Source organism: Labeo rohita, unplaced genomic scaffold, assembly GCF_022985175.1.
Source record: "Labeo rohita strain BAU-BD-2019 unplaced genomic scaffold, IGBB_LRoh.1.0 scaffold_73, whole genome shotgun sequence".
Classification (NCBI taxonomy): domain Eukaryota; kingdom Metazoa; phylum Chordata; class Actinopteri; order Cypriniformes; family Cyprinidae; genus Labeo; species Labeo rohita.
This window is the reverse complement of record NW_026129667.1, coordinates 672578-700143: the sequence shown is the minus strand read 5'-3', so window position 1 is coordinate 700143 and position 27566 is coordinate 672578. Positions and strand designations below refer to the sequence as shown.

Here is a 27566-nt window from a genome sequence, read left to right as displayed (position 1 = left end):
TTTGTTTTGTTTTTGTTTTGTTGTTTTTCATTCCATTTTCATTCATGGCATCTGTTCCTGAACTTTGGTTTCATGGGGAGATCAGACCGGCCTTACAAAGGCAATTTGGTTATACAAAAGATAGCAAGCTCACCAGACGTAGGCTCTCCGTCATATTTCAGATAAGTAGCCATGTATGCTGATATGCACAACTGCATTTACATAAATAAAGGTATATATTTGAGTGTAAGGCTGCACGTGAGAAGTGCTGTACTGGATTGGTGAGCGACAATCACTGAGAAAGAACCTCGTTCTCGGCAACTCAAACTCCCAGCAGATCATCTTTCACAGGTAAGACCAGTTATTAATGTTAAGGACACTACGCCCATAATGTGAAATTAAAAAAACAAACATACAAAATAGTTTGTTGGCAGTTATTACATTTAGGCACTCTTTATTATCTGTCTTAAGTTGACCGGAATACACATTAGTTCCTTTTTTATGACAAAACCAGCTGTAAGTGATGAAAAAACAATCAGTCACTGGTCGCCACCTACTGGCATAATGTAACATCTACAGTCTTTATTTAAATACAACTATTGTGTTAAATTAGCACTGAATAGACATTGCAAAAAAGTAGCTATATTAGGAATATTTTAATTCAACATACAAAAATACAAATAAATACTAAAATACGAAAAGATTTTTAAAAAGAAAGGATATAATGAGTGTTGACATTATTTTGTCCAACCACTGTATTTTACCAAGAGCAATACTTGACACAGAACACAATTCTAATCTAAAATCACCAGTGTGCACATATTTTACAGTTTTTCCTTAATGAGACTTATTGCAGATTGCCTATTTATCAAGTTAAACACTTTCATTATTTATGAAATATATGGTATTTCATACCTGTAGATAACGTGGCAGCAGGGGATAATGGATTTTGGCATGGTGATGGTCTTTGCTCTGCTGCAGGTCAGTCTACAGCCAGCTGAAGTGGATTCCAGTCTATCCATTCCAGCAGAAGACACTTCAATGACTGAAAGAGCTGGTGTGTTTGCTTTTATAGTCAGTGTTGGGGGTAACACATTATAAGTAACGCAAGTTATGTAATCAGATGACTTTTTTTCAAGTAACTAGTAAAGTAACGCCAGTTACTTTTTTTTTCTCCCAGTTTATTGACTGACTAGTGTCCTGTCCCCATGTTGAGAGAAATCGAAAGTACAGAGGCGTTGTGTGCGCTGTGTGAACGTGATGATACTGTAGTTCTAGACTAAATGCGAACATGCAAAAAAACAGATTCAGTCTTCATCAAAATGAATTTAAACAGTGAAATGCGAACTCAGAATATGATGCAAACCTGCAATAATTAAATGTTAAATAACACAAATATCCTTTTTGTATTTAATCCCATTTTATTAACCAGTGTCTTTGCTGCTGACCTTTGATGATCCATTTCAACCATACTAATAAGAAAATGACTTTAGATAAACTAACATTGTTTTTTTTTTATTGCTGAAGAGTGTTGAACTTTCTTCTGCGTTCGCAAAAGTAGTGTAACGCATTACTTTTATATAAAGTAACGTAATTAGTTACTTTTTTAGGAAGTAACAGAATATTGTAATGCGTTACTTTTAAAAGTAACTTTCCCCAATACTGTTTATAGCATCATTTTTATTAGATATACAGTATATTTTTGTGGAAGTACTGTGACAGGGACTTAGGTATATGTGATCTCACTGTTTAGTTAATCATTGTATGGACATACTGTGCCTACATATGTCTGTACAATGCTACTTGTATTCTTTCAGCTTGCATTTTATCTCAAGAAAAAAGGTATAAAGTAAGCTTTATAAAGTAAAATAACTGTCATGAAGTATATATATATGTGTGTATGCATATATATTAAAAAGAAAACAAGAGGAACCAGAAGGGATCTGTGAATAAGGTCACTGGTTATGAACTGTATAAAATAGAGAGATGCAGGTGAGACTGTTAAATGTTCTGCAGGCATCTCAGCTTTGTTGTTTTGACCAATAAAGTCAAACGTTTTGGCATCTGGAACTCTCTGACTTGAGAGGATTTTGTTTTTATAATACTTTCTGTGCAGGTTTTCTCATCCTTCTCATTGACTGAAAACACATTGTCCAATGAATCAATTACGTGATACCAAATTCAGTATTTCATGGCAAAATGTAGTAAAACTTTAGTCAAGTGTACATAATTCATTCAGTCCACTAAATCTGCTCATTTGATGCCTCATACTGGAGCATTTAAAGGAGTAGTTCACTTCCAGAACAACAATTTACAGATAATGTACTCACCCCCTTGTCATCCAAGATGTCGTAAAGAAATTACGTTTCTTGAGGAAAACATTTCTGCATTTTTCTCCATATAATGGACTGATATGGTGCCCCGAGTTGGAACTTCCAAAATGCAGTTTAAATGCGGCTTCAGATGATCCCAAATGCAGTTGTAAATGATCCCAGCCGAGGAAGAAGGGTCTTATCTAGTGTAACGATCGGTTATTTTAATAAAAAGAATACAGTTTACATACGTTTTAATGTCAAACGCTCGTCTTATCTTGCTCTCGCTGAACTCTGTGTGTTCTGGCTCAAGAAGGTATTTTCTCGTATTTTCTCCCTCAACTTCAAAAATCATCCTATATCGCAGTTTTACCTTTTTTGTTAAGGGTGTTTGATCTTCTTTGCATGTTCACTTTGGCTGGGTCAGTACTTCTGCAGTGATGTAGGATGAATTTGAAATGATTTTTAAAGTTGAGGGAGAAAAAATTGGAGTTTTTCGACATACCCTAACTGTCTTGAACCAGAATACACAGAGTTCAGGGAGAGACAAGACGAGCGTTTGAGATTAAAAAGTATATAAATTGTATTTTTTTAATGAAAATAATGATCGTTTTGCTCGATAAGACCCTTCTTCCTCAGCTGGGATTGTTTACAACCGCATTATGACTGTTTGAAGCCGCACTTAAACTGCATTTTGGAAGTTCAAAATCGGGGCACCATATCAGTCCATTATATGGAGAAAAATCCTGAAATGTTTTCCTCAAAAAAACATTATTTCTTTACGACTGAAGAAAGAAAGACATAAACATCTTGGATGACAATGGGGTGAGTACATTATCTGTAAATTGTTGTTCTGGAAGTGGACTTCTCCTTTAATAGCTGTATTTGATCTCGCAGTGTCTATGCAATGATGATTGACTGGCACATAATTTGTCTTGCAGAGTCCTCTCATCTTCATCATATTCTTCCTCGCACTGTGACAGAGTTCCAGAACTTCTTGGAATGGACAGAAGCAAAGCTACCTACGGATGTGCCTAAGGATGCAGTTACTCTCTTTGACAAGAAATCAAAGCAAACTTATTATGCTGCTAGGTTTGAAGACTGTAAACCTTGCTTCTATGACAGAGCTCAAAAAACATGTTGGGATATTAAATCTTATGGGGAATTCAAAACAGGAAGCGCTGTCCCAAATCAAAAAGTTTCATTTCTAGTGAATAAGGATAACTTTGAATTACTTGAGTGGAAGAAATCTTCATATGGAGAGATTCCACCTTTGGCAGTGGAGACTTGTAATGGTTACTTTATTGCTAGAGATGATTTGGGGTTAGGCTATATGACTCAGAACAGTTTAATGATGCTTGGCAATAAAAAACAGGACACCACAGAAAATGAGGTTTTCACCCTAAACCATGATATTAAAGGGCAGCATTTAACCATTATCGAGTATAATACTAACAAAGCAGAGACATCCCAAAACGAACAAATACTGAAACATTTCACAGCAGCCAACAGGAACTGTGATCCAGCCAAACATCAGGTGAAGCTGGACCAAGGCATCGATAAAACGGTTTCTTTCCTAAAGAGCCGTACACATACGTTTGGTGGGACAGGAGAGATATCGGTCAGTGGTAAGGTTCCACTTCTTGCAAGTATGGGAGGAAAGCTGGGCTTGAAATATGACTATAGCCGCCTCAATTCTAAGACAACATCCATAGTTGAGAAAAGCCTGCATTCAGTGAGTATAGAAGTGCAGGTTCCTCCCAACCACATTTGCAGCATCGACATTAAAAGCAATACCTTCACAGCTGATGTCCCGTACACTGGCCAGGTCACTAGAATATACAACAACAATGAAATACGCAGAACCTTGATCAATGACATCTATAGTCACCAGGAAATAGCAGAAATCCAAGCACTTGTGAATCCCTGCACTCCACTTTCAGATGGAAAGAAATGTTCTCTGTAATAGAAAATGAATGAAGAACATGTTCATCAGTATAGTATCTCTGACCCCAAAATTCCTCAAGAATTACCAATAAATTGACTTTAGGCAAACTACTACTTCTTGGTCTGTTTTATTAATGAAGTCATTCCCTATTCTAGAGTTGATTAGTTTGAATGCTGATTAATTGATTAAACAAATTTTTAGTCAAGTCAAGTCAAATCACCTTTATTTATATACCGCCTTTAACAATACAGAATTGTGACAAGGCGGCTGTACAGTATTAAATAGGAAACAGTACATCAACAATGCCAAAGGCAACAGTAAACACTCACTTTTTAGGTAAAGGTAGTTAATCAAAAACAATAAAATAAAATGCAATATTGTGTTAAGAGAAAGTGTCCCCAACTAAGCAAGCCAGAGGCGACAGCGGCAAGGAACCAAAACTCCATCGGTGACAAATGGAGAAAAAAAAAAAAAAAAAAAAAAAAAAAAAAACCTTGGGAGAAACCAGGCTCAGTCGGGTGGCCAGTTCTCCTCTGGCCAAAGTTCCCGTGGTCTTGTGCCGACAGCCGTCTAAATGATGCTGTCTTCACTATGGATCCGTCTCTGGGGCTCATCTAGTTGATGTGGACTCTGCTGGCATTCAGGGCTGTAGAGGTCGTCTCTAGGTGCTGATCCACCATCTGGGCTGGGTTCGGACTGGATCCGGGGGACTGCAGTGACCATCTGATCTGGATACGGACTGGATCTGGTGGTTAATGTGACCTCGGAATAAGAGAGAAACAGACTAATATTAGCGTAGATGCAAGAGTACATCGGGTGTTATGGGAAGTGTTCCCGGTTCCGGTTGACCTAATTAGCGCAGCATAACAATCCTTTAACGGATTTGAATTATAAGAATATGTTGATTTGTTAAGGAGAAGTCCACTTCCAGAACAACAATTTACAAATAATTTACACACCCCCTTGTCATCCACGATGTTCAAGTCTTTCTTTCTTCGGTCGTAAAGAAATTATGCTTTTTGAGGGAAACATTTCAGCATTTTTCTCCATGTAGTAGACTGATATGGTGCCCCGAGTTTGAACTTCCAAAATGCAGTTTAAATGCGGCTTCAAACGATCCCAAACGCGGTTGTAAACGGTCCCAACAAAGGAAGGAGGGTCTTATCTAGTGAAACGATCGGTTATTTTCATTAATAAAAATCTCATTTAAATACTTTTTAATCTCAAACGCTCATCTTGTCTTGCTCTCCTTGAACTCTGTGTATTCTGGCTCAAGACAGTTAGGATATGTTGAAAAACTCCAATCGTATTTTCTCCCTCAACTTCAAAAATCATTTCAAAATTATCCTACATCTCTGCAGAAGTACCGACCCAGTCTTTGCAAAGTGAACATGCAAAGAAGATCAAACACCCTTAACAAAACAGGTAAAACAGCGATATAGGACGATTTTGAAGTTGAAGCCGCATTTAAACTACATTTTGGAAGTTCAAACTCGGGGCACCATATCAGTCCATTATATGTAGAAAAATGTTGAAATGTTTTCCTCAAAAAACATAATTTCTTTACGACTGAAGACAGAAAGACATGAACATCGTGGATGACAAGGGTATGAGTAAATTATTTGCAAATTGTTGTTCTGGAAGTGGACTTCTCCTTTAATAGGCCTTATAGTTGTAAATAGTTCTGTGGTTGTCACTGATATAAAAGTTTCCATAATATGTTTGTTTACAAGTCCATAATTTTTCTTAGGAGGTCTACTAGAATAGCTTCATGTGATTAATGTTCAAAACTCATTATTTTTGCTATAATTTACATAAATTAAATACTTTTGTGAAATACAGAAATTAAAACATTTATATCATATTATTTCAGACAACAACTTTTACCCTGCACAGTACATTTTAATGAAAATCCCTATCACAGTGAACAAATCACTTGTGTTTGTGCAGAGATACCCTTATGAAAAAGAAGTTTATTCAATTGTCCTAATAGTATACTTCTTTTAAACTAAAAATAGGAAAGTATACTTTGTCTACCTTTTATGTACTTCTCAGAAATATACTTAAAATCACATTTAAGTATACTTGACTTATACTTAGAAAAAGTCTAAATATATTTGAGCAATATTGTTCTCTGAGAATCCATGTTTTTATTGTTATATGGTAGGGGGCGCTATTACACATTTGCAAAACACAAGCGAAGAAGAAACCAGAACAACAGACGCTTCCACATGTTTTTAACACGATCATCAGTCATAAAACAGCATCAAAACTTTAACGTTATGGAATAAAATGTGACCCATGAAAAGGTAATAATGACTGTCAAGCTTTTGAGTGTTGATTGATGTTTTGATCATGACTCTGAATCCAATTCAGTCTTTTTGTAGCTTTTTGTTCAAAATGTTTATTTATTCTTTTTTTTATTATTATTTCTAAAACTTACCCACATTCAAGTGTTTATAAAAAAAAGAATGCATGAAACTAAAATAAAATGTTTTCATTTACGAGCAGATATCCTGATCTTTCTTTTGATGTTTGGTTGTTCAGATATTCATATAACAAAATATACAAATTAATACCTAATAGAGACATAGTAGTGCACTTAAAGTATGATATAAATTTCACTTAAAGAAAACTTACGAGTATACTTGCAGTGGAAAACTACTAAACTAGTAGTTTACTGAGACTATACTTCAAAGTGTACTAAAAATGCTATAAGTATTTAATTAGTAAACTATCAGTATACCTATAAGTTCACTTTTAGTGTAGTTGCAGTACAAACTAAAAACATAGATATAGATATAGATATAGATATAAACTAGATGTGTACTCAAAGTTTACTACTGTTATACTGAAAGTATACCTAAATGTGGGCCAATTTAGTCCCAAGAAGTATTGAAATAGTACACTTACAAGTATACTACTAGCCCACTGACATTTGTATACTTATAATATAAAGTATACTTAATAATATACTTGAACTTTACTTAAGTATACTTAATGAAATAAGCTTGAAGTATACTTCTTTTTGGTAAGGGTATATTACAGTAATGGTCAGTCTATTGTGATTTCCCACTACCAAGCCAATAAACTGTAAAAATCCAACAGAAACTGACTGTGAAAGAACAGCAATTGAAGGCTTAAGAAATAACTTTGTGTAAATAAATTAACATTTCTCACGTCTTGATTCTTTGCTACCGATTGTTTTTTCAGCAATGTTAATTTTTCACCTATAGGTGTCAGTAAGCAGGCTGGCTGGAAATGCCATCCTTTAAAAAGAGGATAAGCCTGTCCAAGTGCTCACACTTGCGGACTGCATTGACAATGTAATACCACCTTACTATATAGTAGGCGAAAAACAGCACGTAATCAGAGGAGTTAGTCCAAATTCACAGTATTCTCCGAATAGTTTTCACTATGGCACTAGGGCTGTCACGATATTCAATTTTTCACACCACGGTTATTGCCGTAAAAAAAATATCACGATATCGATATATATTTATAAAAAACTTCAGTCAGTCAGTAAATTTTTACTTTATTTATTTTGTTTTTCTTTTTTATCCAACAAACATAACAATACTTAGAAATACAGGGGAAATGCATATATACATCTTGAATACTGGTCCAGAGATCAGTTGTAAATGCAAAGTGTTTAGCTTCAGACAAAGAGTTGGCAATGTCTTCTTTTAATTTTATGTACATGTTTGGGATTTCTTTTTCAGAAAAATGCTGTCTTCTTGGGATTTTGTATTTTGGAGCAACTGTTTTCATCAGTGCATTAAATCCTGGCCTCTCTACTATTCTAAAGGGCATCATGTCCTTTGCTATGAAGTAGGCTAGTGACTTAGTGATAGCTGTGTCTTCACATGCACTAGTCATGTCTGCTTTCCTTTTCCTTTCCACAGACTCAAAAATTGTTAGCTGACCTGAGGCTCTGGCTTGCTCTCTCTTCTTGAAAGCTCCCTATGAAATAACAAGACAGAAAATACTGTAAAATTCAACAGTACAATAAATAAACATTAACATCAAAACTGATACGTATTAACTAATGTACACGTAATGTTATTTTAAGCTATTTAACCTATGGTTGCGCCGGCGCCACCGCAGATGTTCAACTTAAAGTAGAAATGTGGTCACTCAGCGTTTATACATCATTTTTAGTCATGTAATAGATTTGAACAAAGAAATCAAGTGTGAGGCACAGGCCGTATTGGCCGTGACTTGATTGCAAATACAAATACAGAAACAAAACGAATAAAGAAACCGTGATACTTATTATAAGAATCACCGTTAATTTAAGTATGTGAACACCGAAAACTGCTGTTAACAGGTTAATGGAACATTTCCAATTCTATAACTAGTAAAATAATAGCAACTTACTTTCTGTAAAATGGCGTAATCCAGAGGGTGATGGACACGGAGGTGGGTAAAAAGGTTGGTGGTGTTGCCCCCCTTCGCACTGACTGTAGCGTGACACTTTCTGCAGATTGGGCTGTCTAAGGAGCTGTTTTCTTTGAAACCGAAAAACTCCCATACTGGCGAGCTTACTTTTTTCGGGTGTGGACAGAGCCTCTCACTCTCCTGCTCCGACTACATGACAGTAGCTGCGCATTTTCTTGTTTGACGGGTGTCAAATGCAGCAAGGCGCATTACTGCCACCTGGAAGGTCAACCAGGTACTGGCGCTGTACATTTACGTGCCGTGTCATCATTAGAGTCCTATTTATTTTAAATATTGTGGTTATTGCCAATACCGGTATATCGTCGAACCCTAAATTAACACGATGTCGATATTTCATGATTTGAATATCACGATTATCGTGAAAACCGGTATATTGCGACACCCCTATATGGCACCATTAGCTTTTTTCACATAGTAGTGTGGAACTGAACAAGACACAGGTGTGGAACCAAAACAGCTATTATGGAAACGAATAAGCATCTATTAGACATTATAAAAAAAAAAAAAAAAAAAAAAAAAAAAAAAAACAGGAAATAAATACTGGAAACAAAAACTTTAAAAATGTCAGGAACGAAAAAACTTAAAAATCAAAGTCAACATGACAAAACTTGGCACCCACCTTGCAAGTGTTTTAAAACAGGGGTCCACAAACTCGGTCCTGGAGGGCTGGTGTCCTGCAGAGTTTAGCTCCAACTTGCCTCAATACACCTGCCGGGAAGTTTCTAGCATGCCTACCTACTAAGTTGGCCCACTTTTTAGTATATAAAAGTAGTATAGTTTAGTATGTTAAAGTCTTTTTTTAACATCACTGATTACATCACTTTTTTTCCTATAATTCACATAAATTGTATAATACTTCTGGGAAATACAGAAATTAAAACATTTATATCATATTATTTCAGACACCAACTTTTACCCTGCAGGGTATGTTTTAATGAAAATTCCTGTCACGGTGAACAAATCAGAACACTTGTGTTTGTGCAGGATTCAGATATATCACAGTAATGGTCAGTCTGTTGTGATTTCCCACTACCAAGGTGGCATTTCAAGCCAATAGACTGTAGAAATCCAACAGAAACTGACTGTGAAAGAACAGCAATGGAAGGCTTAAGAAACAACTTCACAATGAACATTTCTGTATTTGGCCCATAAAACCACAATACATTATTAGTTCATACACTACTTTTGACTCACATTTCCATAAAGATTACATGTGGAAGCATGTTGTTTAGGTATACTTAAATGTAATTTGAAGTATATTCCTGAGAAGCACATGAAGCCCATTTTCTGATAAGTAGACTAAAAGTATACTTTCCTATAGTTCAAAAGAAGTATACTAATAGCACACTTGAATAAACTTCTTTTTCGGAAGGGTAGTAAGAGCTTGGTTAGCTGGTTCAGGTGTGTCTAACTGGGGATGGAGCCAAACTCTCCAGGAATACGGTTTTAGCTGGTCTCCCAGCTTAGCTAGGCTGGTCAGGCTGGTTTTAGCTGGTTGTTCCAGCTGGTCTCTCAGTCTAACCAGCTAAGACCAGCCTGGTCAGCCAAGGAAGTGGCCAAAACCTCTATAAAACCAGCCTGCTGACCAGCTAAGAGCCTGGATGACCAGCTAAAACCAGCCAACCAGCTTAGGCTTTTTTCAGTAGGGTTATATTACAATTAGAGTACTATTTAATATTAAAATTGAGAGTTTTAAATTCCAATGCAAAGAGGCAAATTTTGTGGTTGAAAAAATAATTTTCATTTGTAATGCCATGGTTTACGGCTCTTTACTAAAAAGACATGTACTAGTCTAGTTTCTCAAAAGAGTATTGCAGGTCATGCCTGCTTATTTTTTTTTTTTAAGTTTTGCATTTAAATATTTAGACATGACTAAACACAGTTTTTAATGTGAAATTTAAAAAATGAAACAACCTAATTTTTAATGATACTCGTATAATTACACACAAGTGAATATTAATGAATGCAAGCAAATACTGAATTTAACCTAAAAAGTTTAAAATAGTCCTAAAATGTCATTCAACAAAAGATGTTTGTCCCCTTATATGTACAGTATATAGGCCTACATATGAACTACATATGAATCTCACTCTAAGCTGAACTTAAAAATTGGCAACTCTGCTCCTACTAATGTTTATTTGTTTGTGTTCTTACATTTGTGCATAAGAATATCAACATCTTTAACATATGTTGCATCAGAAGCAACACAAATTAATTTGCAGAGGTATGGCTTTTTTAATCCAAATTATCCAAGTCACTACAAGATAAATGGTAATACAGCTTTCAGTGAATGACGTCACATAGCGCTGTTCGTGTGAAGCGAGTCAATAAAGTTCTGCGATTCAAAGTGTCATTTTACTTCCTGTTTTCATTTTTTCATGTGACATCTGAGAAAATTCATCTCGACAGTAGGAAAAAAGCTTCAGTGCTGCCACGTCAGGATTACAGCGCTAGATAAACACCTGGCCGAAATCCCAAAGACACACACCATATAACCAGTAACGTTGCAGAAGATATCAGCCCGGCGTTAGGTTTCTTCAGTCATGGAGAGCAAATATAACTTAAAGAGTCCAGGTATGTCATCACATCTTTTCTACATCGTTAACATTAAATCAGTCACACCTTTAATTTAATGAGTTATTGTGTGCTCTGAGGGGCTATACACACATTCAACTCCTTCTTAAATGTCATTAGCTAGCTAGATTGTTAGCATCAGTCAGAGTTCATTCATGTATGTGTCAGTACTCCGTCTCACACTGTGCTGGAATGCGTCTAACTGTTTGCTATTGTTAGTTCTGAGTCTGTGATCGGACAAAGTACCGTGCATGTAAATACCATGGTACGTGAATATGATAATCGTCAAATACCATGGTATATATTCGCTAAAACCATAGTGCCATGGTGCTACCACTACAATATGTTTTGGGAAGAAACCAGCAAACGTTGATACAGTAATTATACACAAATGTTAGTTTGTGCTTAAACATATTGATTGTTTTGCCAGTCATTTGTAATGAACTGAGGATTTTAACCGTGTCAACCCAAAAACTGTACAAACATATCCTTGAATTGAAACTTTAAAATGTGATAGCCTTATCAAACTCCATATGCCCAACAATATGCTAATATTGTGACATGATATGATGTGCTACCCACATTTTTAGCACAATTTATGAAAATATTGGTATTTTTTGGACTACACATTTTCTAATATCAAAGATTAATGGGTAGGATACTGCAGTTTGTTTACTATTCTGTTTACATTTGCTAAGCTATTATTGTACTCACTGTTTATTTACATTTATATTTTTTATTGTTTTTTGTTTTAGTGTATAGTTGGGTTGCAATAATTTTGGTTTGAGCCATTTGCTGTAGACTTTATTTTGCTAATTTGAGCTTTTGCGTTGTTTGGATCGCTCGTGGTTGCTAGGTGGTTACTTACTTACTATCGCAAACCAAAAGAGTACATCCTTCTCTGTGGTCTCTATATATGAGTATTGCCCTCTTCCAGTGTAATTCTGTGGGGTTTTTTTCCTTTTGTGTTATCGTCTAAATCTGGTCACTTAGAAAATTGATAGCACATGTATGTTGTGCAATCAGGATAGGTTATGCACAAAATTAAATGTGTTTATTTCAGTATGAAATGCTGGAGTAAAACACCACTAATGGATTAGTCAGTTTTGTCTCCACATAATTTCAAGAGAAGCTAATGTGTGAACCAATCTAGCACAGTTTTACTGTAATACATTATAGACACGTTACTCTAGAGTCACTATTGCCAGGCCTTGTTATTTTTGGTTTATTCAGAATATTGAATATTTGTTGCAGATATTGACATATGAGAAGAGCACAAGGACAGATTAGTTTAGCAAGATCAGCAGCAGTCTTTTCTCTGTTTTTAATGTTTCTTAGCTGTGAAGAGGCTGATGAAAGAGGCAGCAGAGCTGCGGGACCCAACAGAACATTATCACGCCCAGCCACTGGAGGTGAGACACTGCTAATGTCTAGTTTTATTATTATAAATTAATATTAAGATTGTTGTTATTAATTGTCTAATTGTAATTTATTTTGGAAAAGTGTGATCATAGCTGGTTTTCATGTTGATCATCATGTGGTTGTTAGTGAATTAATCGAGTGTCTGATGTGACTGTCATATGTTCATCAGGATAACCTGTTTGAGTGGCACTTCTCTGTTCGAGGACCTCCAGACTCTGATTTTGATGGTGGAGTTTATCACGGTCGCATTGTGTTGCCCCCTGAATACCCCATGAAGCCCCCCAGCATCATTCTGCTCACTGTAAGACAACTGACTCATCTTCTAATGGCTATACACTCGCATCCTACACTCGATAATGATTATAGGACAATATTTTCATGAGTGTGTTTTTGTGCTGGTACCTTGGTTGGTTTAATACTGTTGGTAACAGCTCACTCCTAAAGCTTTCCATACTCTTCATTTTCTGTGTGGTGGTCAGTTTACAGCAGTGACAGAAACATTTTCATGAAGTTGTGATATTTACCTCTTTAACTGATTTCCAGGGCCATTTTTAGAGTTAAAAGCATATGCGTAATCTTTCTGTCCAATTCTTATATTTATTTAAGCCGTGGCCCAATGGTTAGAGAGAGAATGGTTAAAGGTCACATACTTGACAAATGGCGCGATTTTTCGCTTTCACTTTTTACGCCTTAGGGCCATTACCAGCGAAATTAAATCAGTTCAACAAAATCCATTTGTTCACAGCAGAAGTGGCACAGAAACTGCTTTTAAAGCAGCATTTAGATGTATTAACACTACAATTACAATTGCATAAATTATGCTATGATGTTAATATTTTAAAAGTAATATTTAGAATATATATATATATATATATATATATATTTTTTTTTTTTTTTTTTCCCAAAATAAAATTATACTTTAAATGCTTAAATATGAATCTAACATTGCCAGTTGGTGGCAAGTGACTGTCTTAATGAGTGAGTCATTAATTCATTCATTAAGTCAGTTCATTCAAACTGCTTTTTCATTCACGAACAAATCAAGTGACTGTCTTGACCATGACTGAATTACTGATTTGTTAAAAAAAAATAAAATAAAACATTAAAAAACATGATATATTCAGTAATGAAACCTCTGTTTGTTGCTTTGGAGACACACAATGGTTCTTCTGTGACTTTTCATAAAAAAAAACAGAAAATATTCTCACAGTAGTGATTTCTTGTAAATTGAACTGTTGTGTAAAATCATTGTCAAATATGCAATTATGCAAATGTTTAGGAAAAACAAGCACACTTGCTTGCATGATATTGCTTAAATGTATCATAGAAATGCATTTTTGCCCCCACATATTGAATTTTGGCATCATTATAACTGTTTTTTTACTAAACCACATCAGGCCAAAGTGAGTGAGATGCTTGATAATGTCAGCTTACACATTGTTAAAACATCATGACAAGTTTATTGTAGACCTTACATATCGCAAACCCCACTCCAGAACGTAATGGTCCTTCACACATCTTACCTAGGACTAAGTAATAAAAACTGCTGGAACCAGATGATTTGCACAGTGAACAGTTTCATTAACAATACTTGAACGTCTGCTAAATTACCATGTTTTTTCTCTGTGTTTATCAATCTACAGCACATTTGTAAACCTGTATAACTGTATACCACCATGTAATACAATGACAGTAAATAGTAGGCAAACAAAACTGGTGTTACTGGTAACACTGGGTGGGCAAGGCTTTGGACACTTTCACTATAGCTTTTAAATATGCGATTTTGGTGTCATGTTGAAAATGATAATTGTTCTCATGCACTTACATCTTTACACCTTTCACTTTCACTCCTTTTTGTTTAAAAAGTGATCTTTTAAAATTGAAGTATTGCCAAAGAGGTGCTTGTACATATCACTTGGAGACCAGTTCTCTGTTATCGTCTCGTCAGTATTTGTGCCTAACTCTATTCACGTGATAAATGAAGTCTGACTCCTGCTGCACTGTGCTGCGGCTCTTCAACTCGTGCTGTATGGAGCAGAGCAGACACTTTCAGTTCACAACTGTGGTGTTCATTGTCCAACTGAGCTAAACAGCTTTTAGTTCCATTAAAAAAAAAAGAAAAACAACAGTGTGAGTGGTACCGCAGTCGTTCAGTTATGTAACTGCCGTATACCAAACACCGGGTATTACCGGGAACACGGACTACTGCCTAGTAAGTAGACAGCATACCTTTCTTTTGTGTCGTCCTCTCACATGCACTGTGTGGCTTGATAAGTGTCATTTGAGACTCTTATGACATGGTTCTTTCAAACAAAGCTTATGTGAAACTTAAAGGAATAGTTCACCCAAAAATAGCATTTTCTTTTTCGTACTGTGGAAGTCAGTGGCTTCCATTCCAACATTCTTCAGAATGTCTTCCTTTGCATTCAACAGAAGAAAGAAACTCATACAGGTTTGGAATGACATGAGGGTGAGTAAATAATGACAGAATTTACATTTTTGGCTGAACTGTCCCTTTAACCTTCCATTTCCATTGCGGTGAATGAACCACAGGAAATAGCCACTGTGATTTATTTTTTTCTTTATTTATTACACAAATTGCCATGTTTGCCTCAAACCAAACAAAATCATGATTGCCCACCAATCAAAAAAATATTGTTAGTCCAATTAAATGCTCTCTAGAATAAAAATGTCCCTTCCCTTGATGCCAACTGCACCTGCAATCATGGTTTATATGAACTAAAGCCTACTGGCTATTAAAAGTCCTTTGATATGTAACTCTTTAACTACTTATTTCAATAACTAATTCATAAGCTGTCCAGTTATGTAGTCATTAGGGCTTGTGACATAAAGGAGAAGTCCACTTCCAAAACAGAGATTTACATACAATTTACTCACCCCCTTGTCATCCAAGATGTTTATGTCTTTCTTTCTTCAGTCGTAAAGAAATGATGTTTTTTGAGGAAAACATTTCAGGATTTTTCTCCATATAATGAACTGCTATGGTTCCCTGATTTTGAACTTCCAAAAGGCAGTTTAAATGCAGCTTCAAACGATCCCAAATGTGGTTGTAAATGATCCCAGCTGAGGAAGAAGGGTCTTATCTAGTGAAACAATCTGTAATTTTTATTTAAAAAAAAAATATTTATAGTTTAAATACTTTTTAATCTCAAACTCAAATAATTCAAAATAATTTTGTTTTGTATGGTTAATGGTTCTCTTGAAATCCTAATGTAAACGGCATACCTCATTTCTCTTTTTTAGCTTTCTGTCTGTCTTCCGTTTTGAGTGTTTCACTTTATTTGAATTTTAAATAAGTTGGTGGTCATTTGTTTAAATTTGGTTTATGTTGCTCTTTACGTTAAAGTAATATTGCATTAGTGCAGTCCTTGAAAAGGGCAGTTCTTTTTTGCTTTTTCTGCTAGATGACATTTGTCCATATACAAATTATAATCAATAGAAATTGTGATTTGTTTGTTTGTCTATTTTTATTTTTTTATTTTTTTAGCAATTTCAAGTAAGATGTCTCCTGAGCATCCTTATGATAAACTGAGCCTACAGAAATGTATTTTCAGCATTCACATCTAAAAGACCTTTGTGTTGAAGCAGCATATTGGAAGTCTTAGCTGTTAATGTGTAAAAATAATGTAATGTCTTAAAGGAATAGTTCTGGATATAAAAAATAGTTGACAGTCTATTTACCCTGAGGTCATCGAAGATGTAGATGAGTTTGTTTTTTCATTGGAACAGATTTGGATAAATATAACATTGCACCACTCAGCAGTGGATCCTCTGCAGTGAATGGGTGTCATCAGAATGAGAGTCCAGTCAGCTGATAAAAACATTACAATAATCCACAAGCAATCCACACCACTCCAGTCCATGTTTAATTAGCCAGTTTTTAAACTTATTATTGTAAATGGCTTGAATATGCAGAGCATTCACAGCCTGGAAGGAATGCCCCTGATTTAATTAGATATTAGATATTACACATTTTAAGTAGTAAAACAGTGTTGAACATTGTATTAAAGCAGAGATGAATATCTGTATTTAGTATGTTTTCAACTGCTTTTCACTCCAGCAACACAATTAAGTTGGCTAGTGACTACTGAACAGACGTGTCTCATCAGGTAATCAAAAGAGCTACACAGGTCTGCTGTTATTACACCTACTTTAACACCTGTATGGGATCAATTTTCTGTCAAAAGTATTGCGATCATGGATAAAAAAAATAAGCGTGAAACAAAAATTTAAAAACGCAAGTAAAAAGAACATTTAAAAGATGCAGAGTTTTTAGAATGGTCGCAGATTGGAAAAGCGTAAATCAAAAATTATTCAAAAATAAAAAGCATGAATCAAAACTTTAAACGCATTTAAAATCTTATTGCACAAAACTAAAATATTAAAGCTATTTTCCAACTTGCACACAAAATCATGGTTTCCATGGTTATATTTTTCTGTTTTGTTTTGTTTTTTGTGCTCTCAGACGTTTTATTCTCATATTTTTTATTTTTTTTTGAATGCCTTTTTGAGTTTTATGTAAATCAGGGTGGGTTTAAGCATCATCATTGGTTCACTAGTTCTAGATTGACAGCTCCTCCCCTAGCCATCAGTTGACGTTGCAAAAGTTTGCATTAATATTTCAGTTTTGTGCAATATGATTATAAATGTGTTTAAAGTTTTGATTCATGCTTATTTTTTAAAGTGAGGTAATATATTTTTAATCAGTTAATTATTTTTTTATTTACGCATATTATTTTTTAATCCATGACCATTGTTTGCTATTCTAAAAATGCTCATTTTTAAAATTTTGTGCAATATATTTTTACTTGTGTTTTTATATTTTTGGTTTTATATTTTAATTTTTTTTTTTATCTGTAACCACAATACTTTAGGTGGAAACTTTATCCTATAGACTTGGGACACATTCAAGAAATGTGAATGTCAGGTATTGGGACAGACCTGTCTCTGCACATTTGAGAAACAGTGAACAAATTACATTTACAATTTTAAGTCAAATGAGTAGCTTGTACTGTACTGTACTGGACTTGATCAGGGTTCTTATATCATTTTGATTTTTTTTTTTTCTTTTTTTTTTTTTCGTTTAGTTTAATTTTAGTTTAATTTTGGTTTGCTTTATAGTGTATAAGTAGGATTTTTTTTTTTAAACTGCATCACTCAAAATATTATGCTAATTGCCTTTAAAAGTTAAACTTTAATAACACATCATAATTGACGTCAATGAAATGTGCTTGCCAGTACATGATTGCAGCTTCCGTCACTCAGGGCATTAATTAATCAGCAACTTTGACTTGATTCGTTCTGATCTAGCGTCAGACAGCACCTGTCAGTGAAAAACAGACTTTTTCAATCCAACTTTATTCAAAAATATGAAAGCTAAACTCTCCTTTGCAATTCTGTTTACACTGTAAAGCATATAATATAGATTCGGTTCAGTTTTTGATTCTTTTGCAAACTTTTGTTTTCAGTTCTAGTTAACGGAAATAAAGTAGAAGTGAAAAACTTTAACAGTAATAACCACTATTGACAGTATGTAGATTTGCACATCCTTGTGTTAAATTGTGGTTTATGGGAAGAAGTTCTGAGTGATGGTGTGTCCTTCTCTGTTTCCCTTTTAATTAATACAAATGTTTCTCTCATCCTCAGCCCAATGGAAGGTTTGAAGTTGGGAAGAAGATCTGTCTGAGCATTTCTGGTCACCATCCAGAGACATGGCAACCATCATGGAGCAGTGAGTGTCTTTATAATATGCGTTTATACCACCCAAAAAAAACTTGGAATAGTTTTAACATTGATTTATTATTGAATTAATATAGTCTTCATTTTCAGAATACAAAATACAATAGACATGTTCTTGACATGAAATTAATCCACTTGCTGCTGTGTAGCACAAATATACACAGTTGTACACCGAGCATCTTGTCCAGTGTTGATTCTGTTCCTTCCTCTGTTATCCAGCATTCAGCTGTATGTTTCTCTCTGTGTTTTATGTCAGTTCGGACAGCCTTGATAGCAATCATTGGATTCATGCCAACTAAAGGGGAAGGAGCCATAGGATCTCTGGATTACACTCCTGAGGAGAGAAGAGCTCTTGCAAAAAAGTAAGATGTCCGTCCTCTACCTCTTTAATTTCTTCTTTTATTCAGCTGTTACATTCATCTAGTAAAACATGGTCAGTACTCATATAGACAGGGTCACACAAACAAAGACCATCACATTAAAATAAACATGAAGATTAATTTTTAATGAGCTGAAAGGAATGCACGTCACACCTCTGTTTATCAGTTTGCACAGTCTATTGGCTACCAATAGCTGCACATTTTAGAGTGGCCTTTTATTGTGGCCAGCCTAAGGCACACCTGTGCAATAATCATGCTGTCTAATCAGCATCTTGATATGCCACACCTGTGAGGTGGAAGGATTATCTCGGCAAAAGAGAAGTGCTCACTAACACAGATTTAGACAGATTTGTGAACAATATTTGAGAGAAATAGGCCTTTTGTGTACATAGAAAAAGTCTTAGATCTTTAAATTCAGCTAATGAAAAATGGGGGCAAAAACTAAAGTGTTGCGTTTATAGTTTTGGTCAGTGTATGTCTTTTCTATCTGTTTTCTTTTTATTTATTATACAATTAATAAAAAGCAAAAAAGAACAAAGAAAAACACTATTCTTTTTCAGTTTTATCTGTTTTCTTTTTATTTATTATATAATTGATTAAAACCTTGCTACGTGTACTGCGTTAAGCCAACTGAGACTTGTCATAGCACTTACATATCATTGCTCTTTTGTTGATTTTGATTGCTTCCTATGTCCTCATTTTTAAGTTGCTTTGGATAAAAGCATCTGCAAAATGACTAAATGTAAATGTAAGTAAAATAACAGAAAACCAAACCAAAAAACATCAGTGTACTTTGCTTACAACAAAATGAGAAAAAAACTAAGTTATTATAAATAAATATAGCAGTTTATTACAATCTGTTGTTATAGGTGCATACTAATATTAGTAATGTAAAAATCATCCGCATTTAGTGAAAAATGTAGACAACAATGGCTGTTCGATTGAAATTTACAGAAAAACACTCTTTTAAACAATTTCAAGGCAAATTATAGCCTGTCATGGTATATAACGTAGCATGTTATTGTCATTAGTGTGTGCGTGTATGTGTGTGTGTCTGTGAGTGTGTGTGCACTTGTACAGGTGTTTTTGTGAGGGCCGGTTTGAGTTTTAGACCATCGGAGTGAGGACAGTTTTGTAAGGTGGGGACATTTTGGCCGGTCCTCTTTCTGAGAACCCTTTAAAGGCCTGTTTGAAGCTCAAGACTTGGTTTTGGGGATCAGGTTATAATTGGGTAAAGGTTAGGTTTAGGTTAAGCGTTTGTGTGCGGCATTTAGTTCTGATCTGTAGGTTTAGGGTAAGGAGCTAGAGATTGCATTGTGTCAATCTATATCCTCACAAGATAGCTATACAGAGTTTTGTGTGTGTGTTTGTAGGTTTATATATCCTGGTGGGGACTTAAACTTGAATACACACACTCATGGGGACTGGTGTCATGGTGATGACATAAATTGAGGTCCCCCTGGGTACAAAAGCTTGTAAATCATACAGATTTTCTTTCTTTTTTTTTTTTTTTACAAATGCAGAAAGTTTCCTTTGACGGGTAGGTTTAGGTGCAGGGTTGCTGTAGGGTGATGATAATTTTGTTTGTATGGAATAAAAAACATTATGCCTGTGGAGAGTCCCTACAAGGATAGCTGATCAGATGTGTGTGTGTTTTAGTGTTTATTGTGATGGACTAGCCTAGGGCAAGAGTTTTTAAGAATATATGGATGGACGAATTAATGAATCTAGCGGAAAAGGATTTGTTTGGTTTTCTGAGTTTATGCCACGCTATAGCGAAACAACCACGTTCTGCCCTAGAGACTTAAGTCATTATCAAATCCAGCTGAAGCCTCATTTTAGCATGTGTGGACATGCTGTGTCCTTTCAAAGGACAAGAATACATCTGAAGACAGAAGGAGATGAGTGACAGATTGTTGTTCTCTGCGCCGTTTCTGCAATCAACACATGCTGATTAAAAGTCCACCCCCTTCACACATACCAGCACATGACAAACACTCACTGACAACACATCTCTGAGATTCATCACAGATACATCACTGCCTTCAAACCATTGGCTGCCCACCATCTTGATCTTCTCATCTACATTACCGGTCAAAAGTTTGGAATCATTATGTTTTTTTTATTATTATGAGATAATCTCTCATTTGAGAGAAGAAGTGAGTCTGCTTATTTGTTCCTCATGGAAATGAGAAGTCACAAGGGCACACATCTCTGCCAGGGCAGCAGGGTGGCAGATTAGAAATGTGATTTATGGTAAGAATTTTAGGTTTCATTTCTGCCAGCTAACCTGTTATGTCGGACTGTTGAAGGAGTATCCAGATATTTCTCCAAAAAGCGAGACATTTCATTACTATCACAAATCTTTTAGAAAAGCCACAGAATCACATTTAAGTAAAACCTGCTTGCAAGCTGATCAAGGCCATTTAGAAGTACAGTCTACTTGTTGTAGCTCCTGTTCCATGCAGCTGTTTGTTAAACGTCAGATATCTTCTGGCTGTGATTGTGTTGTAACTCACAACATTTTCACTTTCGTTTTCAACGTTGTAACTGCTTATGATGCAGTGTGACAACAACTGTAGACATTACATGTGACCAGTTCATTGCAAGAAGATCTAGTCCTGATATCTGTAGATATATGAATTGGTCCATGTGTGCTGAGCAGACATACAGTAAACAGTCATAGTTGTTACTATGTGTATTTTAGCACGACACAAACGCTGTATTGATCAATCAGCATCCAGGACAGCAAATCATTTTTTACTTTTTTTTTTTATTAGCATAATTTAATGGTTGTGTAACTAATGTTGTCTAATGTGTGTCTTTACGTGTCTTTACGTGTGGTGACATTAAAACATATTTTAGGCTTAATATTAAGAAATGTGCATTGTGCACAAGTAGTTTAAAGTTTAAAATAAAAGTTTAATTACAATTTTTATATCAATAAGTGTCGAGCGATATGTCATATGACTTAAACTGTACTTAGTATAAAATAGATGCATTTTAAATCCATTACTTTTTTTACTAGGGTTGTTGCAGTAACATGTTTGTTTCGCAGGTCTCTGGATTTCTGCTGCGACGCGTGCGGCAGCTGTATGCGCTCTGCTCTGCTAGCGCTCTCTCCTGACAGTGACCTGCGACCTGTAGACCCTCAAGCACACAGACTGGCACAGCAGATCAACTTTAAGGTCAGACTAACATCAAACATATTAAATGTTCATAAACATAATTAAAGCAAGACATCCCAGGTGAACAGAGTAAAAAAAAAAAAAAAAAGAAAACAGATATCACTATATTTGATAACCCCTGTCCATCAATTTAAAGAAAGTTACACAGAGGTCCTAAGCAATTTTGGGGAATTTTACAGACTTAAATAAGTCAGTGATTAGAAATGCCATTAATTCTGATGAATTATTATTTTTGTGCAGTGTCAGATTCATATATATTTACACACACAAATATTTTAGTACATGCATATAAACCACACTCTAATATCCATACCAATTCACCCACACAATTATGAGTACACTATTTCAGTTCAGTTGAAAAGAGTTAGTGGAAAAGAAAAAAATGTTCCTAAAAATGCACAAGGGTTAATAATTCAAAAAAAAAAAAAAAGAAAAAAATTGTTTTCCGAAATGGTATGAAATTGTTCTTGTTGTAAAAAATTGTGTTTATATATGCAAGTGATGATCTAATCAAATACTTGCTCATTTGCATACATTTCTAAAACAGAAATCTGAACATTGGATAAAGCCAGACACCACAATGTTTTTAGGAATAAAATGTTGTATAAAATAAGGTGGATGATACATGTAAAAATCTTCTGAATGGAGATAGAAATAAAACTGCAAAGTTTGGTACATGTAAGTGCTGCTCAAGTGGAGTTTTCTGTCTCAGTGCAGGAAAAATTAGTTTATTTGCAAAAACAGATACATTTTCGAAAATCATGTTTTTTTTTTTATACTATCATGTTTTTGTGTTTTATTGTGTTAGCTGTATTTTTTTTTTTTTTTTTTTTAGATTAATTGGAATGCACAATGAAAAACGTCTTGGTTATGTATGGTAAACCTCGTTCCCAGATGGAGAAAGCGGAGACCTTGTGTCGAGTGCACGACACTAGGGGTTGCTCTTGGGAGCCCAAACACTTCTGACAACATTGAGAAAAGGCCAATGAAATTGGGTGTGCAGAATTTGCATAGCTGGCCACGCCCCAGACATCCAGGTATAAATAGGCCAGCGTGGCATCTGTTCACTTATTCTGTTGTGAGGAGTCAAGAAGCGTCTCAACCCACTCAAAAGACAGTCCGGAGATGTGGCATGAAGGACACAACATCTCCTTCATCAGAGAACGAGGATTATCATACGTACCCAAGACATTCCCTTTCTGTCATTCACTCCGGCGTTGTGTCGAGTGTATGACGCTAGGTGTCTCTAAAGAATATAGGTGGAAAATACACACATGGGGCCGCATAAGGAGCCACTAGATGTGGAGCACCAACCCAATACATGAGTTCACATGAGGCAACTTACCTTGTATTGGTTCCTCCGCTGAACTTGGCTGTGTGTAATGTCCAAGCCGGGTTCTCAGGACAACGTGAGAGTCTGCTGGCCCAAATTCCACGCACAAAACGTTGACTGAGAGGGCTTTAAGATTTTTTTCATGCTCTTTTAACAGAGGTGAGCACAGTCAGGAAAGCTGTCTTCATTGAGAGGACACTGAAACCAACTGACTGAAGGGGCTCAACGGATCTTACTGTAGGCCTGAAGGACCACAGACAGATCTCAAGAGGGAATGAGGTGCATCCTGGGAGGGTTCGACCTCCAGGGCACCTCTGAGGAATCTGCTAATCAAATCGTGCTTCCCCACCAATCTGCCTTCCCCCAAGTCACCAACTAGGTCCTGTTGGGCCAGTATGGGGCCACTAGCAGGAGCTGTTCCATGTCTTTTCTGGCTCTTCACAGAGTCTGTGCAATGAGGTTTGCTGGGGGAGAGGCATACTTGCATGGATCCTTGGGCCAGCTGTGCACTAGTGCATCTGTACCGAGGGAAGCCTCAGTCAGGCCCTACCATAACTGGCAGTGATTCCAGAGTGAATCAATTGACTTCCAGAGTGAATCAATTGACTTCAATCAGCTGGACTGTCTGAGAGTTTTGCCCCGGAGCGAAACTTATCGTGAGAGAATCGGCCACACGATTGAGTTCGCACAGGATGTGAGTAGCACGCAGAGACTTGGGTCCGTGCTGGCTCCAGAATAGGAGATGGCGGGTCAGTTGCGACATGCGAAAGGAGCAGACACCACCCTGGTGGTTGATGTGAACTACAGTCACTGTGTTGTCTGTTCGGACCAACACGTGCTTGCCCTGAACCAAAGGTCTGAACCTCTTCAAGGCCTAAGCGCTGTCAGCAACTCCAGGCAATTGATATACCAGTGCAGCTGAGTCATTACACTGATACATCTGGACACTTGTTCTAGGGGAACCCCTGCCTGTAGAAACAAAATGTCTTTCCAAGGACTGAAGGTTTTCTGACACAGATGTGTGATGTTTACACGCTATGTACCTTGGCGCTTTGCCCATCTCAGGACTCAGGTAAGAAGTCAGTGCTACAGCAGTCTCATGTGCGTGAGGCAACAGGGACAGCCTGAAGGGAAGGAAGTGGAATGGCCTGTGTCTTGGAAGGATTGAAACATGAGGTATGTGTCCTTCAGGTCAGTAGCCACAAACCAATCCTGAACCCTGACACACATGAAAGTGTGTTTGAGGGTTGATGTTTTTAAGTCTCGGATCAGTCTATCCACCACCCTTCTTGGGTACCATGAAGTGAGGGCTGACACAAACCCCCTCTTCGTCTTGGCTGAGGGGATAGGCTGTATTGCACTCTTTCCTAGGAGGGTTGTGACTTCCACTTGAAGGACTACAGCATTCTCGCATCGAACCGACTTTGTAAGATAATATTAGGTCAACATCTTGCAAACTGAATCGTGTAGCCGAGCTGGGTGGTTCTGAGAAGCCAACAGGAGGGATTGGGGAGGACACCCAATCGTCCCAGGACTCCGTTACCAGTCTCAGAGGAACTACACCTTACGTACCTGGAATGGGGATGTCATGGCTGAATGAAGCGAAATGCGCTGTGCCTGGAGATGAGGACTACCAAAGTGGACATCGCCCAGAGTCTGTGCCGTGACCTTCATAGAAGAGCGTAATCAGTCGCTGAACACAGTTCCTGCAGCAGCTCTGGGTTGGGATCACCCTTGTGCAGATCTCGTAACACTTGGCCTGGTACACCAACAGAATGGCCATGGCGTGCAGGGCGGACACAGCTTGTCCGGAAGCCGTGTAAGCCCTCACCTGAAGAGAACTTACAGGCCCTGGATAGTAGCCTGGGGCGTTCCCGTCAAGCGGTGACGTTTTGCGGGGAAGTGCACCACAACTGCCCTCTCTGCTTGGGGAACCTCCGTATGCCCCCTCGCTGGACCCCTATTGAGGGTGGTGGAGGAGGAGGAGTTCACAGAAAGACGCTGCATTCAGCTCCAAAGAATAGAACAGCTGAACAGGAGCAATGTTGGTGTTTGGGCTCCCAAGAGTGACCCGTAGTGTCCTACACTCGACACAACGTGAATGACACAGACACAGAACACAGAAACATGATTTTTGAAAATTGTGTTAAAAAAAAGAGTTACCTGTTTTTGCAAAAAAACTCTTCATTTCAGGACAACAGCCTTTAAATGTATGTGTTGTAATTTAAATCTACAGACACAAAGAGATCAAGTGCAATAAAATATAAAAACATCTAAAACTCACCAGTGCATGAAAACCAGTGTTATTGCCTATAGTGTCTTGCCTTAAGCCAGTATAGGACTAGTAAGATTTTGCATTGTGACTACTTTCATGACAGTTAAGCACATTTACACCCCAATTCTCATGACTATGTTGTGAAAAATCCTGTTAATCAGGCTGATTCCAGCTCATCGGCTGCAGACAGTGCCAGCTCGGCAGTGGTGGCAGCGGCTTCCAGTAACAGTGAGAGCTCAACTACAGCAGAGAGAGACACTGATGACACAACATCAGCTGAACAGGTGGGACAAACACTCGTACACTCTTACAGTGGTACCTTGCATCATTTCCTGCTTGCATCATTCATTCTGCTGTCTGGGTGGATTACGAAATACTTAGTGATAATGAAACCAATAGACTTTCAGTGACTTCAGTGTGAAGACATGTATCATCTGCTCTCATTGCCTCTGTGATCAGCTTTGGTCTCTTTCTTCTGGTCTAGACTGAATCATCATTTGCGGCTCCTGAGACCTCAAGCGAGGGTCCATCTGTTCCAGCGGCTCCGAGTCCACGTCAGCGGCGCTCGCAGAACCAGACCCAATCCCCGAGATACCCCGCGTTCACGCCGTCCCCTGCCGCCCAGATCCCCCAAGAGGACGCCAGTCACACGGGCTCGGCCGTCCTCATCGTTCTCCTCACACTTGCACTAGCTGCGCTCATTTTCCGCAGAATCTATTTGGCCCACGAGTATAAGTTTGATTATGAGCTATGAACTCTTCCTACAGCACTTGAAAGCCACCACTGTCATTCTGCCCACTTCCAGATCAAGCTCGCCCTCAGTCTCATAGGACAGGATGTATGTTTGTCCTTCCTGGACAGAGCTTTGTATCTTCAGAAGGGGGAAAAGATTTCTGGATGTGTTCACAGTACAAAACCTGAAGGGGCAAATCTCAGTACACTTGTCAAAAACATGTCTGGGTCTGATTTCACCCCAAAAAATAAAAAATGCAAAATTAAATTTAAGAAGACAGTAGAGTCTTTGGACCATTACGTGTTTTTTTTATTTTTTTTTATATTGTATTGTTACTTTCATGACAGTTATTCCACTTAAAAAGTATATTCTTATTACTGTAATGTGTTCTTAATACTGTAATTATATATATGTACTTTTTTAACTGTAAAGTATTTATCCGTCATGGTAGTAATTGTACTGCCTTTTAATTTATGAAGATTTTATTTTTTAACAAAGCAGCCTATCTGAACACATTACTGTAATGAGATTGTTTTTGAAAGTATAATGAATTTGGGTGTAATATTCTTGTTTTCTTTTTGCAAAATGTAATTCATAAAATTAAATTTAATTTGGGGGTGAAATATGACATGACATGACATGTTTTCAAGCGGTTTCTCCCAGACCCTGCATATATTTGTTAAACACTTTCCCAAATAATGCATTAAAAAAAAAACTATTGTTACAAATACGTGTACAAAATTAGACTGAAACAAACAAAAAATCTGAAACCTATAGAAACTGCAGACTGTTTCTGATGTGCTTCTGAAGTGTATTTGTCTGTCTCAGAATTAAACATTTGCATACTTTAAAAATGCTGTAATAATGTAGGCATGGTTGTAATATTTACTTTTAGTTAAAAACATATGCACATAGAGAAATGGTGATGTGAATGAATGATCTGATAATTTTCAGAAAACATTCAGCCAGTTACAACTATAATGTTTTTATTTTTTACTAGTACCTATATCTTTAAACTCTGGAATTGAAACATAGCCACATTACATTACATGATTCAGTGCTGTAGATAAAATCAATGTTGGTCGTATGTAGATACTCAACTAAAACATCATCTGTTTTACTTTCTTAAGCAACAACCCATAGTTTCCTTATCCTAATGTTTAAATGGACAAATAATGCAATAAACCTGATTCATCCAGAA

At 36.7% G+C, this 27566-nt stretch overlaps 3 protein-coding genes across 3 annotated transcripts; 2 read left to right on the top strand and 1 right to left on the bottom strand.

The window, feature by feature from the left end:
- The first annotated feature begins 266 nt into the window (after positions 1-266).
- On the top strand, positions 267-4257 carry LOC127161752 (natterin-3). The gene is made up of 3 exons (XM_051104467.1): positions 267-330; positions 901-1036; positions 3233-4257. The coding sequence occupies exons 2-3, from the start codon at positions 922-924 to the stop codon at positions 4255-4257; spliced, it is 1140 nt and encodes a 379-aa protein (XP_050960424.1). The 5' UTR covers positions 267-330; positions 901-921.
- A 203-nt stretch (positions 4258-4460) lies between these two features.
- Positions 4461-9079, bottom strand: LOC127161772 (E3 SUMO-protein ligase ZBED1). The gene is made up of 3 exons (XM_051104508.1): positions 8620-9079; positions 7849-8202; positions 4461-5001 (listed from the first exon to the last, which is right to left on the bottom strand). Exons 2-3 carry the CDS (start codon positions 8116-8118, stop codon positions 4810-4812), a joined length of 462 nt encoding a protein of 153 aa, XP_050960465.1. The 5' UTR covers positions 8119-8202; positions 8620-9079; the 3' UTR covers positions 4461-4809.
- A 1963-nt stretch (positions 9080-11042) lies between these two features.
- ube2j1 (ubiquitin-conjugating enzyme E2, J1) lies at positions 11043-27566 on the top strand. Its single transcript, XM_051104505.1, has 8 exons — positions 11043-11274; positions 12613-12686; positions 12866-12997; positions 18364-18448; positions 18713-18818; positions 21895-22024; positions 25794-25916; positions 26117-27566. The coding sequence occupies exons 1-8, from the start codon at positions 11244-11246 to the stop codon at positions 26384-26386; spliced, it is 951 nt and encodes a 316-aa protein (XP_050960462.1). The 5' UTR covers positions 11043-11243; the 3' UTR covers positions 26387-27566.

Coding starts and splice junctions, on each gene's coding strand:
- ube2j1 (XM_051104505.1), top strand. CDS start 11,244: ATGGAGAGCAAATATAACTTAAAGAGTCCAG. Junction 11,275..12,612: donor ATATAACTTAAAGAGTCCAG/GTATGTCATCAC, acceptor AATGTTTCTTAG/CTGTGAAGAGGCTGATGAAA. Junction 18,449..18,712: donor ATGGCAACCATCATGGAGCA/GTGAGTGTCTTT, acceptor GTTTTATGTCAG/TTCGGACAGCCTTGATAGCA.
- LOC127161752 (XM_051104467.1), top strand. CDS start 922: ATGGATTTTGGCATGGTGATGGTCTTTGCTCTGCTGCAGGTCAGTCTA. Junction 1,037..3,232: donor TTCAATGACTGAAAGAGCTG/GTGTGTTTGCTT, acceptor TTTGTCTTGCAG/AGTCCTCTCATCTTCATCAT.
- LOC127161772 (XM_051104508.1), bottom strand. CDS start 8,118: ATGACTAGTGCATGTGAAGACACAGCTATCACTAAGTCACTAGCCTAC. Junction 5,002..7,848: donor TCTGGACCAGTATTCAAGAT/GTATATATGCAT, acceptor TCTTATTCCGAG/GTCACATTAACCACCAGATC.